General features: G+C 39.9%; 1 protein-coding gene across 4 annotated transcripts in view; it reads left to right on the forward strand.

The window, feature by feature from the left end:
• Kair1d (Kainate-type ionotropic glutamate receptor subunit 1D) overlaps positions 1–19,181 on the forward strand; it is a 319,596-nt gene that overhangs the window by 204,293 nt on the left and 96,122 nt on the right. For all 4 annotated transcript variants that reach the window (XM_076424118.1, XM_076424117.1, XM_076424115.1 and 1 more), the window contains exon 5: positions 17,381–17,538. In XM_076424118.1, coding sequence (XP_076280233.1) covers positions 17,381–17,538 — 158 coding nt within the window. The remainder of the gene's footprint in view (positions 1–17,380; positions 17,539–19,181) is intronic.

Consider the following 19,181-nt stretch of genomic DNA (forward strand, 5'->3'; position numbering starts at 1 on the left):
AGACTCGTTTTTTCAGGATTCCAAGGGCGCGGGATGCGCTCATTTCTCGATCATACAAAGAGGGGGTTTTTCAGTAGCCAAAAGCGCTAAGTAAAATATGAATCTAGGCCGCGATCGCCCTAAAAAGTCCTCTTTTTACGTTTGCGGGGCGTAATTTGCATTATTCGGAAGAGTACAGCTGCGCATGTAGCTATTTTCATAAAGCAGCAACGAATAATGCAAATTACGCCTCATAAACGTATAAAGAGGACTTTCGAGGGCCATCGCGGCCTAGATTGATCTTGTATCTACCAGGTTTTGACTTCTGAAAAATCCCATCTTTGTACAATAAATCCTCTATCGACGCGAAAGCCTCGGGGAGGTTCGTTTGCATCGATCGTAGAGGGACACCATTTTTTTGAGCTTCAAAGGCCGAGCCGAACGTAGAGAAGGACAGCGCGTGTAAAGAGAGAGACCGCGCTTTCTTTCCCATACGCTGTCCTTCCTTGCGCCCAAAACATTCATCGTCAATTAATCGCACGGGTCTTTGAACTGTGCCGACGCATGTGACTCTTCGCGTCGCATTAGTTGTGGTTCACACCGATATACCCGAGCCGAGATAAGATTACTACAGTGGAGGGGATATTTTTTTGCGTCCATCGTATAGCACCTTTTTGCGTCGATAGAGGATTTACTGTATTATTGAAAAATGAGAAGGCGCATTCCGAACCCTTGCAAATCTGGTAACAAGCCTACCCCCTTAATTCTAATGCTTTGAAAACTTCGTGAAAACTTCTTTAGGCGCATCGCGTACACAATTGCTAAGCAGTGAATGAGTCTGATCCATCACGCTCTCAGGTGAAAGGCTGTTCAATTTAGCCTCAATTTCAGTCTTATGCGCACAGTATTGGTCTGTTTTTTTTTTTAATACGTTGTTGGAATGATAACGTAACAAGTCTCTTTATAAATATGTCCGACTCAGCTGTTTATTGTGGCCAAAGTAGCGTGAATGTAGACCGGGGGATGTATTTATATGAACCGTATATCGTCTGTTGCCGAGAGCACGATGAAAGATCACGCGATACCATAAAGCGGTTTTACTTCCTCCGAAGTGAATAACTTTATCGTAAAGCGGTTGGCTCCGCGTCTGACGGTTCTGGCAAGGGAAACACAGAGTATAATAGGGATAACTGGCGACACAGACTGACGATCAAAACGTCGAAGCCACGACGTCGGAGGATTATCTGATGTGTGCGATAACCGCAGACAGTGGCCATTTCGAGGGTTTCGCTGCACGGGATTCACTCCTTAAACACGTATCGTGTTTAACGAATTGATACCGTCGTCGAATCCTTTCCTCCGTCCGAATCCCATTAAAATTTTCGATACCATCAAAAAAATAGTTCACTGTTATTTTCCACTTTCTATCGAAGAACCTTTACCTTGGAATTCTGTATAAAAGAATACACGAATATGTGGTTTTTATCGTATGTTATTTTATTCACACCGGGAAATATTTTTACAATGCGAAACGAAAGAAAACAATGAAGAATTTCACTGGGACTTCACATGCCCGGTTCCAAAAGAAATATTAGAGAATGTTCGAATTGGTCACAGTAAGATTAATTGCTTAATGTAATTACTAGACTGTGGATCTTTATGCAAAATAGAAATGTTCTGCATTTCTTGTGGAGAAAGCAGGAATAAAAGAAAAACTGATTTCACCCCTTAATGACTTCGTTACATTGAAAGCATCATTATAGTTTTCCTAAATTTTTCTAAGCTTTTACTGTTTTATATTTCACCCAACCAATTTCTTCATAAATGCATAAAGATCCGCAGTCTACTAATTACGCTCCATCATTTCATGATTTAAATTCACGAACACTGATTACAATATGCAATGAAAATTTTCAAGTTCCGTTCGGTATTGAATCGAACCAAGTTCTAATGTGATAGGAGCAGTTTAAAGTTTGAGTTTGTATCTTCTAAATTGATCTACGTACCGTCTAAACTTCTAGTTTAATCTGTGTAGTCGAAACTTCTAAGCTGAAGTTCTTAGCCTTCACGTTCAGCTTCCGCAATCTCGAGCATTGGAATTTTTCAGGTTGGAAACAGGATGATTCTAACTATCGTTTCTTTATTTCCTCTTCGAACGAATAATTACTATTTTTTTAGCTGCACGGAAATCTTGTATTTGCATATAAATTGAATGAACATTGGAATATCTAAGAAAAGCCTCGCGCTAGCGAACAGAGAACATATTTGCGAACATTTGAACAAACTTGTGCAAAAATCGATAAATTCTACTTAAGCTGCAGCGTTCAACGTTTCGTAAAATGGGTTTTCGAGAAAAACACATTCAAAGTTCTCGGGGAGTTTCTATCTACGAAAACTTGGTGCGCAGAGCTTACGTATTCATTGAATCGAAATAATTCCCGATTTGAATTTCGATTTTAAATAAATTGCATCTTATTCTTAGATACAATATTGATTTATGAGGGAAATGAATTTCACTCTTTTTAAGCAGTCGAAGCGATCGAACTGGTCAGAATAAAAAAACAAGTTTCAACGTTTCCTAATATTGGACAACTTCAAATAAATGATACTTATTTTGAAATAAAATAATGATTGATGAGGAGAATAAACTCCATTTTTTTAAACAATCAGTGCGATTTAACTTTGTCAGATCTTAGCGTTCCTAGATTTGTACGTTTTCCAGCCATTTTTGTGTTCGGTTTCCAGCAGCGATTTCCACAATAGATGGGGAATTTCGACGTTTCAAAAATGTAGAACATTGATTCAGACAGCTTGGAAATGCATTATTTGAAATCGCGCGGAGGAAGGCTCGTAGAAGGAACAGAATTAAAAGCGAACAGTATTCCGTTGATTTCTCTCGCTTGGCCAGAGAATGAGTACGCGGAAGTTCGTAGAGAAGCGTCGCGATTCTGAACGACGAATCGAAGGGAGAATCCCGCGAAAAATGCATCTGCGAGGAGGACAGAGGAAGGGATTGCCGAGTGGATTTTTCCTCGGAGCATTAGAGAATCCAAATAAAAGGATATTATTTGGAGGGCATTGTTTCAGAATACGACTCTTGCGTCTGACGGCCGTAAAGGATTTGATTTACGCCGAATAACTTCTGAACCGTCCACGTTCAGCTCGCACACTTTCCCAATAAATTTAAATTAACCCGATAAACTCCGCGAGCCGTGAAGCTCGCGCGAACGGGGGATTCCCTTTTCCTTGAAAAATAAATTATACGCGTAACGCGTTATAAATTCACGTTCTTTCTTCGCTACGGATCTCGTCGGAAACAAGTGTGAAAGAAATTAATGGTTGGCAAAAAGTGGGATGCAAAGAACACGTACTCGGCGGAACATTGAAATTATTTGGAAAATGAAAGATCTCTCGCGAGTACTCTTCGTTTTTAGATGTGATACATGGGAGAAAATCGTGTAGTGAATTTTTATTGTTGTACTTCAAGTTAGGCAGATTTCGATAAAAATCAAAACTTCATAACAATACGAAGGAAAGTATTGTTTTTATTTTTAAATAATTTAAAGAAAGAGGTTGTAATTTGTAATGAATAACAAATTTGTACCTTCTGTTTTTCAATTTGAGAATTAAAAATTGATTTAAAATTTACCAATTGAGAGTAGAATAGTTTCTTAGCTATTTTACTATCTTGTCCTAGAAAATAAAATCCACCTCTCCTTTGATCTCAGGGTTTCATGGTGGATTTCCCGACGTCCTGTTTTTCGTTCTACTATGTTTGAGTTTTCCTTCTCCGCTGTTTTTCGGAGCCCGCGCAACGATGTTACAACGAAAATGGAGGGAGGTTTCACTAAAGTTTCGGTAAACTTACCGCAACTGTTGGAACGGACAATGCTCAGGCAGATTCAGGAGGAACCGGCGAAATTATAATCGACAACCCCTGACGACAGTAACTCGTTATTTCCGGAAACGTCGGGAAACTCTCGGCTCGTGTAGGGCCAGCATAGGACGAGACGATAAGGGCCTTGAACTTTCGCCACCGTTCTGTCTAACAACTTCAACGGCGCGCGCAACTTTGTTTGTTCGGGAAACTTTGATTTAAGCACACAATGGCCAACGAATTTCCCTTTGAGCGCGACAAAACGTATTAGACAGCATTAATTTTCTAATTAACTTGGGGAAGAGCGCAGGAGATCGTCTATCGATTATGGAAACTCATAATCACAATATCATCATTTCGGGTTTGCTTCCGCGCTACAGAATTTCCTACTGAACTTTAGCCATTGAATATTTATTACATAAGAATCTACTTTATTTACGAATAGTTTCAACTTCCTTCACTTTATTATTCGATTGCAAATGTTTAGCCATCTACAAAAAAAGTTTGAAGGTTTACACAAAGTTGTGTGTAATGAACATCCACAAAATACTCAAAATCATTGTTTATTTCTTGTCAATATCCAACGGTTTGCAGATGCACGTAAAAGTTATCAATTGACTTAGATTTTTATTTTTCTTTCCAAATTAGTCTATAAAATTGGGTAGATATCGCTAGAATCACATTTCCCTTCTTCTGTTCGAAATTTCCACAGTCACTACCAAGGAAGAGGAAGAAGGTATTCACACATTAATTTTAATATTGCAGAACACAGATGCGCACTGCATCGAAGTTCCTACTTCAGAATATTCCATGGCAGTGGAACAAAGTTCACGCGAGTCTCGTTAAAATTCAGAGATCGTGAAACAAGCAAAAGGGTAAAATATCAAAAGTCTTCGAATGGAGGCCGGTATACGTGACTTGAGGCCACGTGAAACTTCAAGCCTGCCTTCAGAATTTTTCTCCATCGACACGCACTCTTCTTACGAGTATTGTTGGGTTCCGCGGTGGTTCGAATAAAGTGGCCGGTTGCTTGTTTCCGTCGGAATATTTTTCTATGAATTTTTAGAGGACGGTGTGCGAAGGCTGCTGTATTCGTAATCGAAATAGCAACCACAATTCTCGAATAAGCACTGTTGCTGAATTTACATCTTACTTTTTTAAAAGTTGAATCTTCAGAAAATGTTGAAAGTGATTTAAAATCAACGCTCCAACTGCTAGTCTGCATAGCATGACGATGATGAGGTATTCTCTCTGTACATAATGCTTTATCAATGCCTTTATGTTCGTTCTATCGTCCCTTAGTAGGTGTATCATGGCCGTTTAACTTGAATAGAACCTTAATACACGAGTAATTCTAAATAATGTATACGCGGGCCATGAAATTGCTATTATAATGGAGCGTTCGCGGAATCGTAGTTAGTATTCGATACATAACCATGCTGTCAGTCCTAAACTGTTCCACTATAGAAAGGACTTATAGTCAGCCTAATACGAACGTAATCGATTTCATTTCTAAATTGATCACTAGACTGCGGATGCTTATGCAATTTGCAATTTTTGTATGAATTTTAAGAGAGAGAGAGAGAAACTGGAATCAAATAAAATCTTATTTTGAAATAAATGAAAATCGCACTAAATTCTGTCGTATTTTATATCCTAGCATTTTTTGAAAATTTTCAAAAGCCATAATTGCATAAAGATCCGCAGTGTATTGATCGCATTCTTAATTATAATTATGAGAATGACAATCTTGTAAATAAAAAATATGCACAACCAAAAAATTCCATTTTCTTTGCAGTGGAATAGAGAAACTAATTTACTTTTTTTTTAATACAAAACTACGTTTGACAGTTACAGTGGCATATAACGTTCTTTGGCAAAGAGCAGCATTAACCGGATCGAATACAACGAACCTAATCTGATGCTCTAAGCGACTATCAATCGTCTGTTGTCGGACTCAAGCAAACGCGTACTCGCGTTCACATTCCAAAGGCCCGAATCAACTGCCTAAACAACTAATCCAATGAACGCTTAGTCAGTCGAAATGCGTCGTTTCCGTACACCGGCAACCGGAATTGTTCTCGTTGGAACTGAAACGCAGACAGTCAAGACGAATCCAGGATTACCGGTGACTGTGTCACCGAGCGAATGAAAACTGGGTGTCAAATACGAGAATAGTCAACATACCACGTTCCGTTCACTATTGCTATCTACTGTCAGGGAAAAAATGACTGTGGCCGTCATAAATGGTATTAATTGATCGTTATAAAGATGCAACATAATTGTTAGATAGCAGTAAAGATCTACAAGAGAAAGAGATCGAAGAGACCCAGGGAAAAGAAGTACGCGAAATTTTTTAAAAAATAAATACAAATGGCATATATTAGTTGATCTTTATACGGATCCAATATCATTGTTAGGTATGTAGCAGTACAGATCTAAAAGACTCATCGGGGGGGGGGGGGTGTTCCAAAGTCGGTAACATGATTTTCTTCTTCGCGGCGAGAAACTTAGTCCAGGACTGTTCCTTAAAACGAGTTTCGATGTTACGGTTAACCTTTTGTGTCAGTGTAATTCGAATAGCGCCAAAGCGCCGAAAGATTAGCGGTCGGAGTGCCGACGAAACGATCCCAAATGCCGTTTTAATTTTGAGGTTCGCATAGTGCATTAAGTGGAATCACTCCCACGGTGATATTTCACAGGTAGAATTAAACGAAACGTCCGCAAATGTTCAGAACGGAATATTTTCGAAAGAGCGGATAAAGAGAAAATGTAGGAATGGAATGAGAATTGGCTGTTACACAGATTACCGAGATTGCGTGTTCGAAGGGATTATTCAGATTAACTGGTGAAATATCCGGAATGGAAGATTTGCCGTCGGCTACTGCTCAGATTTATGCGCATACCCAATTAACTTGACCCTTGGCCGCCACGCTATAGCAGCAAATATCAAGTGTGAGAAGTGTTAACCACCTGCCCGTTTATGTTGAAACAGCTTCCGTATCGTACAGTGAATCCGGGCGTAATGATATATCTGTAATAAGTAATTTTAATACCGTTCGATTACCCGAACATATCGATTTTCCGAGCCACCTCGGTCCCAGTTAGTTAGCAGGATGGGCATTTTTGTCTCAATTAAGGCGGTAGACTCGTTTCTAGGATTGCAAGAGTGCGGGATGCGCCTTCTCATTTCGCGATAATGCAAAGATCGGGTTTTTCAGTAGTCAAAAGTGCTAGATAAAAGATCAATCTAGGCCGCGATCACCCTCAAAGGTCCTATTTTTACGTTTACGAGGCGTAATTTGCATTATTCGGAAGCATAAAGTTGCGCATGTAGCTATTTTCATAAAGCTGCGACAGCTACAATGGGACTTTCGAGGGCAATCGCAGCTTCAATTGATCTTTTATCTAGCCCTTTTGACTACTGAAAAATTCCATCTTTGCATTATTGTCCCCTTACGATAAGACCGTCCCCACCATAACGCCAGGTGTCCGCTACCAGCATCCGCCATCGCGACGAAGGCGCACGCTGCATGAAACAGCGGTTGGTGGGGAAATCAGGCGTTTGACGGGCCCCTACTGTGCCCATCCTACTGCCCCACTGTACAATATTTTCTTAGATCGAAACAGGAAAATCTGCGTTCCACCACGTGATCTTAAGCGACAATAGTGAACGTAACTTTAGTCGTAGCTTCTACCTCTGCGGTTAGATTGTACCGTCTACTGATGTACTTTTAATGACATCCTGAAACAGTTCTCGATTTCCTCCGATACTGTATGCCGTTCAATGAATCGCGTGCTGTGCTTTCACTCGATCCGAGTGATGACACGGTGAATCGATTAATTCACGCAAATGATGCTGAATTGTACGCCCCGCGCTTATACTATTTACATACCGAACAAACATCGCATTATTGTTCCTGTAAAGGAATTCACGTTTGATTAAATGCCAGTACAATATTCATAAAATTATCGGTTCAGAAAACAAAGCGACACGTATTCGACGGCGATTGCGATACACACAGTAAACATGAACGAGTTGCATAATAAAAAGGTGACGCGACGTATCTGCGCCATAATAGCTGCATAATGAATCGCGAATTTGCATAAACAAAAATCGTATGAATATTAATTTTACTAAAGATCGACACCTCTCCTCTTTCAACGGTAATCAATTTCACGTATTTATGACGAAAAATGATGGGTAAAATACGGAACAGGGAAAACATATTATTCTCAATTTATTGAAATCATTAATCCACGGTACTAATGTTAGAATGAATGCATTTTTAGTGAACCTGTATTTCTTGGAATTGCAGCAGATAATTCCTGTTGCGCGTAAAGATCCACGTTTATTACAAATGTTCACCCATTGCACGTCTCACGCCATTGTCAAAAGATAACCATTCCAGCGGGCACAATGACGCTATTCGAACCCCGTCCGATAAAACAGGTAGCATTAGTCGTGAGCGGGGTATTCGAACAAAATTAGTTCGGATAAATGGACTTTCACTGTATAGGAAAATGCATACGATAATCCCTGTCACGTAAATAAATTTCCCTTTGGTTATCTGCGGGCGCATTCGTCGCGGAATTGGAACGTACCCCGTTGATCCAGTGAATCCTACGCGGACAGGTTTCGAAAAGTCTCCTGTTCCCGGTTACCCCGTGATACGATCGGCGGGTAATTTGTAAAATAGAAGGAGCATGGACATTTCGTATTCTCCGCGCGGCTGGTGGGCGTGTAAGGGACCCGCGGACTTTCACAGACGATGTAAATTGCGTGGAAATATCTCACTACCGGCTCCCGCTGGCGAACCGCGCCACCAGCTATCTTTATATCACGATATCGGTGAAATTCAAGTCCAGGAACGAGCGTGTCCACGCGGGTAGCACCAACGAAATTTATCATCGCTATTACGTTACCATTTCAGGCACGTCTGTGCACCGAACGCTTCGTACTTAACCTCTTATCTTTCTCAACGAGTCTATACATTACTTTATTACCATACAGTTATTTTCACGCACGGTAAATCATCGGCGGAATCGTATATCATAGAAACATCCGGGCAACCTAGTAAATTCATCGGAATTGTGGATTTATGCCACAATAACGTGGCTTTCCCCGAGAGTAATGTTTTTATTCGACTTGTAGCTATCATAGGAGAAAGATTACACAGTTTTTAGCAACAAATAGTGTGGGAATATTTCAATTAATTTTTTTTAGGGTAGGTACATATTACATATACTACCGGCCAAAAGTAAGGAATCACGGCGTAAATTCAGAGAAACAGAAGGTTTATAAGAAGAACCGAATATCTTTAGAACAACCAAGGAAGATTAACTTGTAAAAAAACTTACGAACAGTATGTTTTACATTTTGTATTAGTTTATTTTTAGCAAGGAAAATGCGTATTTTTCTTGTAATTGCTCTTTACAAAAACCGCCTTTATTTTTAATAACAACCTGACATATTCACAGGGCATTCTGACAATTAGTTTTTAGCATGTTTCTAATTTGATATTTTTCCATTCTTCTTGTGGAAGTTGCCAAAGATGTCCCTTTAGAAAAGTGCATTGCGAACATTGTCTTACACTGGGTGTATAAACTACACAAGAGCATTATGCACATAAGAAAATGCTAAAATCTGTTTAGAAATATTATTCAAGTAGGTAATATTATAACGATGAATCATTTCAAAATTTATCGATATATTCGATTTTTACAAAAATCAGAAAGTGATTCCAAACTTTTGGCCGGTAGTGTATGCCATGTCACTTCTATATGCACATTTTTAATTGTTTATATTTGTAATTTATGAATTTAATGGATCTAATTATTAATGATTGTTCAAATATTAAATAATTATACTAAATTATAGATATGAATAGAGAATTATATTCCTCATAAATGCACGACCAACAGGCAGCAAACACGTCAAGTACGAATGCGAGTTCCGCTATTGTTCTTTTTCACTTCGTTGATATCATGTTTGCTTCACTTTAGGGAACAAACGTATATCTCATATGAAGCCCAGTGAATAAACAGTACATCGCGGATTCACGAAATTGTACACAATGCAAATTTTTTCTTACATTTCATTCGAGAATTCGTAGTAATAAGTGGAACATGTATGCTCGTTGAACGTTCCGAATGGAGGCAGGGATTCGTGAAAAAGTAGGATATTCGGCAGCATGGAAATGGAAAAGGGTTGCATTGAAACGCCGCTGGTGAAATGCGTGAAACGTCATGGTATTGTGTGGAGTTAATAGTAATCCATTTCAAGACATTCAAACAAAGTTTTTGGAAGTATAAACGTACATATTTAGAAACTCGATTTGATCAGTATAATTACATTGATTCTGTTAAATGTCATTACACGACTGCTAATGAGTGAAGAAAATGAAACATGCAGTCTCTTATTTATTCACCCTCATTTGTTCACCCATATCCTTTTATTTTGACTGAAAATATAGTTGGGAATTCGTATTAAACCAAATCAAGATGAAATTTGATTTAATGCATTCAGAAATCGAAGTTTTAAATTGATCTCGTGAAATGTGAGATTTAAGTTAAATTTAAGAGTTTTCGACTTTCCACCTCTGCAGGCACGAGATAACTTAAAACCACCACAATAAAATGCAAAAATATTCGCTTGCGATGTATGCCATCTCGTTAAAAGGATTGAAGAAGGACTTCTCATTTCGTGAGAGCTTTACATATTCTTCGCTTTGTTCTTATTAAAGTCCATGTCGCTTCAGCCTTACCTCTGCTGCAAATGATACTGCGTGGCATTTTATTGAAATGTCTAGAAAGCTGCTGCTTAATAATGCACTTGCCGTAATGTTTCGGGACAGTTTTAATCGCTTTTTAATCCTATGGTTGTCTAGTTCGATGATATATAAATGAAAATATCGATGACAATGAATTCTTCGAATGATTCTACTTTTTTGAATATCATCCACTCAGTTTTGTCATAATTTCCGCAATTTCTCCACATTGAACGAATGTATAGATTGATATACATATGTACCAGCATGAGGCCATTGCAACGCATCGGAACAAACGATGAACTGGATCGGCTGCCCCAGAAAATCGTTTGCAATTCCGGTTTCATTAGACACCATTCATTCACGGATAGCATAAACATTGAAAAACAGCAGTCGGCCAGATACGACTGCATCACGTTTTCCTGTTAGAACGAATCAGTGCAAATAGAATCTTTCGGTAGTGGTATGTTTACTCGTACAACAGTGCTAATTGAATATCTGGAAAAAAGTAAGAGGGAGCGTAGAGCGCAATAGAGGCGCGACCGACCGGCCTCCGTACACGAACAAAACGAAAATAAAGCCAATTCCATTTGTGCGAATTGGTAGATAAGTGAATGCACCGAACAGAGAAACATTATTGATTTTTTTCGGTTAAAAGCCCGAGACGATTTCTTGAACGGTTGTCGTCGTCGGCCGTGTTCTCTTGAAAAGGAGACATGCCGCCTAACCCCAGCTGCATTATGCTCTTACGCTCATGCATAAAACGTAAGTAACAGTGCACAGCGTATCATAGTGTTCTCGCTAACGAACCCCTTGGCAACGTGCTCGTGACGAGGGTCACGAAAAGAAAACGCTCGTTTGCAGTTCCTACGGTGCCTCCTGTCTACGTCTGTACGCACCGGTCTCGAATTCCTCTAATTGTCTCATAATGTTTCAACGTCCCGCAGGTTATCGTTTTCCTTGAATGCCCTCCATTGTCCCGGCACCAACGAATTTAGCAAAGTACACGGTGATTCAGAGGCGCGCGGGCTCTCGCGGATGCGATCGGTTAATGCGTCTCTGGGCATCCTCCAGTGAAAAATAAACAGTCGGGTCAAGAGCTGGCGTCTGAGAGGAATGTGGATCGTACTCGCTAAAAGATGGAAGCTCTCGCATTTTATGCCTCCCCCACCCCTCCCCGCTGTCTGATAAGTCAAGATTGTTCCCTAAGAGGTCTTCCAACTTCAACGACTTCAGAATGCCAAACTTTTGTTCCCTGTTCTCTTAGCTAGCGATCCTCGGCTAACCCGAATATTCCGATTTTTTGAGAACTTCGCACATTCGCGGAAAGTATTCGAACAAGTATTCGGCGATCTTATTTTTTCCCTCTTTTCTGACTGCAGAAAAATATCAACTTTGGACGTCAACTTTTGTCTGCCAGTGTATAGGGCGCTGCTGACCACTTCCGTTTGTGACCTTGTATGACCTTGAGGACCACTGTGTTGTACACGAATGAATTACATAGCATTCCATTGAAAATAATTGAAGGTCGCCTTCATTTCTGAAAGAATAATGCAGATCAAGAAATTCACAGACACAGAATTGAAGGTCACCTTCATTTCTGAAAGAATAATGCAGATCAAGAAATTTACAGACACAGAATTGAAGGTCACCTTCATTTGTGAAAGAATAATGCGGATCAAAAGATGTACAGACACACCCTGTACATTGAAGAGCACTGTAGGCAACGTTATCCATCGCATGGACGAGAGATATATTTTTACAGTGCCATGATACCAGAACAAAATAATAAATATATTCGGCTAGAGGACATATTTCCAGGGAGTTTCGCGAAACATTTCACTGGTGATAGAACAATTTTCGCTCGCAGGATAATGTTTATCTTGGCCCGGCACGTTAACCGGAAAAATGACGTCGGTTACGGGTGAATAAGGCGTCGACGGGTGCTGTCGAGATAAATCGGTTAGTTTGGCCCGAACGATACCGTTTAAAAGGGGTGCGGAGTAAATTAACGGGATGGTGTTGGTGTCGGTCTGGCAAGTTACCGGCGCGGAAATGCATGCACACATCACGACGGGAGGGAAACGTGGTGAGCAGCGCGTTGGGAACGTGACTTCAGCGACTCACGATTTCCACATGCCACATAGCGAGTGCAGAGGCACAAAAGCGGCGTGCACAGGCCCGCCGCGGGTTGAAATGCCGGGCATGGTTGTCGCAGTCAGATTTACAGCGTATTTTCTGCGATTGTGGGAGACGCATGGCATTGCTCGGCCTTGAACAATCACGATGCACGCCGATTTATTCGCAGCCACCGCGGCCCCCTTTTTTCCCCCCGCTGGGCCCCCAACCGAGTCAGATGAGATTCACTACATGCCGCGAAACTGCGCTGGCATTTGCATACGCTTCCGCGCGGCGCACGCTCGCATTTGTCATTCCGTATCGCTGCAACCGCGTCGCTCGTCCACGATTTTCATGCTGTATTCGATATTAATCCCGAGTACTTGCGCCCCGGGAAAACGGGGCTAACTCCACCCGTTAGGTTCACGCGGAATCGAACCAACCACAAGAGAACGAAGAATCGAACGGGTCCCCTCTCTCCACGACATGTCGCGTCACGTCGCGAGCAAATTCAACGTACCAAGCGGCACCTCCAAGATGCTTGATGAAGTTCGTTGTTCGCGCCCGCAAGCTTGCCGACACCTGACAACAACGCCGATCGATACGGGAAAAAGATTGTTATTTTATCATACTGATAATTGAACTGTCCTTTTCCATTTTTCAATTCTCATGTTTTACCGCAGAGCATCAGTACTGTATCCTTTTATTCGGTGCAGAATATGCAGTCTCTGGAGTCGCAGAATCAAACATTACGCGATTCAAAAAGCGAAACGTGAAAACACCAACTGTCACATTGTATACTTCGTAGGATGTAAAACAATTTTTGTTTGGGACATTTTTTTATACAAAAATCTGTTCACGAATAGGTAGTACAGTTCTATGATTCGCTCTTGTGTGTTTTTTCATGCACAATTAGTTCAGTACAGTTGCGAAAGTAAATGCCTGTTCAAAGGCTAAAAAATATTGGAACAATATATGAAACTATACATTTTTTGTAGTATGAACGAAATAATAATAAGAGATACAGCTTGAAACTTAAATCAATCTTACGCTGAATTATTGATTTTATTTTCGCATCGTATCGTTTCAACATACTGATAAAATCATTAGCAGCATCGATTGGACTGCGACGTTTAATTGGGACGTGGCATAACACACGAACCACAAATTGTTCCCATTGCAGTTAATTAATGAAGTAGATTATAATCCATACATTCAGTTCATATTCTCTCGCTACGTAGTTCTAACATTGTTGAGTTTCTTTCGTAGATTGCCCTCTATTACAATATTGAATATTATGAAATATTATGAATATTTTTTTCATGAATAAACCTACCAACAATTTGAGAAATTATGCTTCCTCTTAAATATCGAAAAAGTTTACGAATACCCTTTGGGGTTACCGTACAATTCATTAAAGTTTTCAAACACTTCGGTGGTTGTATTTGTCTAGAACCAGAGCTGGGGGAAAATAGTATTTTAAATAGTAAATAATAAATAATCCTATTTATTTTAAAGTATGTGTGTACAATTTTAAAAATAAAATATTTTATTAGATGCAGTAATTTTTGAAAATAAAATCATTTATTTGAGGCAGTAATTTTTTAAAATAGTATTTTATTTGAAGAATGTTGAAAATATTTGCGTTTTGCCTTATTTTCAATTCCAATTTTAAATATTATTGCTGAAAATAATGGTTCGAATTCAATACATTTATGAGTGTAAATCGTATCTTAATGATAAGATAGACTGTATGTTTATGCGGTTTCTCAGAGTATTATAACAATGCAAAAAGTGAAATATTTTATTTTGAGGTTCAGATCGTACAAGTAGAAATAGTTTATTTTCGAAATTGTATATCTTACTTAAAATACTATTTTCTATAGAATACTATTTTAAATGATGCTCACCTCTGTATAGAACTCGTCAATTGCAGCGGCAGGTAGACTTCTATTGGAGCGGGTGAATTCATAATCGATACCCGAGCAAATATTCGACCATTATTGATCAACTGCGTAGTTAATACACTTAATTGGGGGCCCGTTAATTAGATCGCAAGTTAATATAATGACACTTCAGGTCGACGGAGTTGTAACTGTGGGAAACGAACAATGTACAAATTAAACAGCTATCCATATGAAAAACACTCGTCAATACATTCGCGTAGCGCATAGGATATATCATAAATGTCAGTTGTATAATGAGCAGAGCTTCAGTTTATATAAACTAACGTTGCTCCGGAGGCATTAATTGGATACCAGATTAATACAGTGTCTCCTCAATCATAGCAATAAACTTTGACTAACGCTTGTTAAATTACCATGGAACAATGCCTGTTGTATTAAATATTTGCGTTCTGAGTATTCCGAACGTACCCTAAAATACGACAAGCAATTAGAGAAACACTAATTATTGTGGTGGCCTGCAAATTGAATTAGGAATATTCGCGTTCCACTTTTGTAACGTGCACATAATAATCATGTCGCGTATTTCGGCAATACTAATTATTTTGGTTATGTCGGTTTACTTAATTGGGAGATGCACAGAAATCGCCAATATATTCTCTTCGCTATAGAATAAACAACAGCAACAACCAAATATATTCGTATCTGTAACTTCTGCTGTGACCAAATTCATAATAAATCATGTTCTCGTTGAAACCAACATTGCTTTCAATTCGAATGTTTAACGGGTTATAAATTATTAGGTGCACGAAATAATTCGTAGCCCTCACAATTTTCGACAGTCGAATATATACTTTAATTATTTGTACGCCTAATAATATGAGAGTTGTACAATATTTATCTATTGTGTCTATAAAGGAACCACAATGAAAACAAATTAGAATTAAATGCTGTACATATTATAATCACGATTCTGCTGCTTCACTGCGCATATATAAAATCCATATCCTTCCTGTTTTTAACTACAGTTAATTATCCGGAAATGCTTGCCGAGTTTGCAGCACCAGTGATTACTGTTAGCAAGTAACGTCCCTGGAGAAATATTGACGAATAATTCAGTTGTGTAATATCTCTCGAGAGAGACATCGCGAAACAATTGAATCGGGAACTTCCTATTAATGATCATTGACGAGTTCCGTTGATCTCTTTGAAACTTGTCCCCACTAATTACACACTTCCATTTCGGGCTACAACGGACTAATCAATCTCGACCGTATCAAAAGAAATTCTAATTAAGCAGCAGGAGCTACTCAATTAATTAGCACGTCGACCGTGGAAAAACTAATTAAAACCGATATCGCTAGAACAGTTCGACGCGACGCGACACGTCGGAGAGATTAATACAGGCGGTGCGAGAAAGTATCGCCGGTCAATACGTTAATCAACCGGCTCGCCGCAAATTACGATCGATGAATCGCAGTTTACGGTGGTGCAGCGGCGCGTTGCTCTCGTTTCGAATGTAACAGCGAATTCTGAAAATGAATTTGCGCCGACTCCCGGAATAAAACCAACGGAAGCATAACCTGGGCGCGCGCGCGCGCGCTGGCGAAACCGTTAAAAGTGGTGAGAGCAAGGGTTCGAATCGGTGTAGGGGTTGGAGGCACGGGGGCGAAAGTTACTCGCCGGAAAATATACACCGACGCTTTTAGGAAGTTCGGATTATCGGAAAAGCGGCTTCGAAATGCAAGTTACTGCCAAGGAGAGCGGGGGATCCTAGTGAAAACTCAGCCGCGAAGTTGCTTCTCGGGTCGATTCGGCCATTGGAGAGCGAGCGGCCGTGATAGTCGTTTTCCACGTAAAAGCGTGCGCCCGTGGAACCGCGCTGTACCCGCCGCTAAACACACTGTGTGCCCTTCGTAACGCAATGCCAACTTCTGGATTCCTTCAGACGAGAGAGACTGAATCCCACTGCTCTCTCGGTTTTTCACTTTCCATCGATGGGCTTGATGAAACACTCTGCGGTTGCGCGAGAAACTTGCTGCTCATCATTCGCCAGATTCAACCGGGAAAATGGTACTAATGGTAGTCCTACCATTTCCAAGGCTGCTCTTTTCTAGATAGATTTAGAAGATTGCCAGTGAAATAGGCAAAGCTTTGAATGAAGGTCTCGGCAGATTTGACCTCCATCAAGAGGTTGAATCTGATTAAAAGAATCACATGCATCTACATATTAGGTTGCTGTACAACATTTTTAACCCCTTACCCTACGATTTATTTTACGGCTTCAGTGATTAGAACCTTGTCGCAGTTCGTATAATTTCCTAAAAAAGGAGAAACTTTATATTTACTGTATGCTTATACATATATTCTTCAATAGCTGTACATTAACAAGTAAAGTAACAAGTAAATTAGTAGCATAGATATTTATTAGACTCTGTTCAGAATCTTCATCACGAGTCAGACACGATATTGTAGAGCAAGGGGTTTAAGTACAACATTTTTAGAACACGTTATTAACCAATTCGTTAAAAATCTGAGATAAGATTTTTTCAACTTGCCCGCGCTCTCTTTCACGGCCAATTACGCCATTGAAATTCGAGTCGCGTCAGGACCCCGTATGCAAACGAGCAGAATGAATCCGGCATTAGTGAACAGCAGAAAGTATCCCTGTAAAATCCCACGACATTGTTTGCTTAACAATCACGGCCAATGATTGACTACCTATGTTTCAGGCGTACGTTGATTTAGTGAAAGCCTGGGGCTGGAAAAGCTTCACCATCATCTACGAGAACAACGAAGGCCTGGTGCGGTTACAGGAACTCTTGAAGGCGCACGGACCTAGTGAATTCCCTATCACTGTACGTCAACTCAGCGAGGGCTCCGAATACCGGTAAGTTTCCTCCCCGTCTCAAACTAAAAGTGTTAGAAGCTGTCCGTGTGATCCGTCGTTCATTTCAACCCTCATTTAATTAACCGTCACGCGTGACGAGAATGTCCTCCGTGGTATGTCCAAGGGGTGTTTAATTAATTACATACACATTAATTTCCGTCGTCCTTCTCATGCTTAGACTGCGGATTTTATGCATTTATGACAACCATGGAGAGGTGTAATTTCAAACAGTGTGAACGTTAGAAGAATTTAAAAATATTATTACATTATCTTCGACCTATTAAATATATTAAGGAAGAAAATAAATGTATTTTTACTGCAGTTTATTGCAATTGACCGCAGTCTACTCATGATACTGCTATATATTTGATTACGGAAAACATGTGAAGGAATATTTAATTTTTTTTTACACGTATGTTACAATGCAATTGCAGTTTCAAAATTCTTGCTTAACGTTGGACTTGACTAGAACACATCTAGAAAATTAAACCGGAATACGAGTTTAATGTTTTCTGTTGTAAGACAGAATTTCTCGAGAACTGTTGCAAGTATGTGCATCGCTGTTCTGCAAAACAGTTCCTTGAACTCTGCGACAACGTTTTCGCGAAATTTTGTACAGCAGCCTCACTAAGTCCTGCAGTATACAAGACGGTTCCGTTTCAACTAGCGGTACCCGAAATCCCCTAAAGCGTAGACAGAGTTCCCTGTAGTCAGAATTCGCGATTAAGCGACTGCCTTGTAATTAACGCGGATTTGCGAGTCGGGGTTTTTGTTTGGCGAGAACCGGGGACCGTAAACCTTGGAAATTTCTGTCTCGTTTAATTGCACGGATGATAAGAGAATCGGGTGTTTCTTTTCCCGCGGCTAATCCTCTTAAGTAACGAACGCTCGCCGCTCAAAAGAGAAACACATTTTTCGCGGGCTGCAATATGATTTTAATTTCCCGCAAATACGACGCACGCCGGCGATTACGTAATCACGGCTAACCGGAGAAACGAATAGAATTAACTACTTAATCACCGAGATCCCGTGGTTAAAAGTTCACTCGGTGGTGCGGAAAGACACTGTTCAACGATTCCTTCGTGAATTCAAACAAAATGAGAGAGTTTTTCTATCTCTTTTATTTACAACACCAATTAACTTAATTTCGAGCAATAAGTGGACACGTTTTCACACAGAAGTATTTGCGACTGCTCCAATAGTTAATGTATAATATTTTATTCTGTTAAAAACTTACGTCCACGTTGGTGCCACTGCCATTTTCTGCTTTGCAACTATTGTATGTTTAAGCGCGTGAGTACAGCCGAGCACTCAGCTGATTAGAGTTTAAATGGCACGTCCCAGAACTCGTACTTTCAACTTTTAATTGTTACTAGCTTGGGAACGAAGTCTCAACCAACAGAATGGAAAAAGGAGATGCAAATAGATTATTTGCGTTGGAAGCATTTGTGTTTCCAGGTGCTCCATATTTTCATATTTCAAGGTATCACACGTATTGGCATACACGTAAACTTTCAGAAAATGTACGAATATTAAAATGCGAGTCACTGTACGTAACTCTTTTAGCAGAAAATGAATTCGCCGAACCTTCACAGTGAGAGTGTAGGTGTGTATAAATTCGATTGCATATGACGCGTCAATAA

Source organism: Lasioglossum baleicum, chromosome 5, assembly GCF_051020765.1.
Source record: "Lasioglossum baleicum chromosome 5, iyLasBale1, whole genome shotgun sequence".
NCBI classification, from domain to species: Eukaryota; Metazoa; Arthropoda; class Insecta; order Hymenoptera; family Halictidae; genus Lasioglossum; species Lasioglossum baleicum.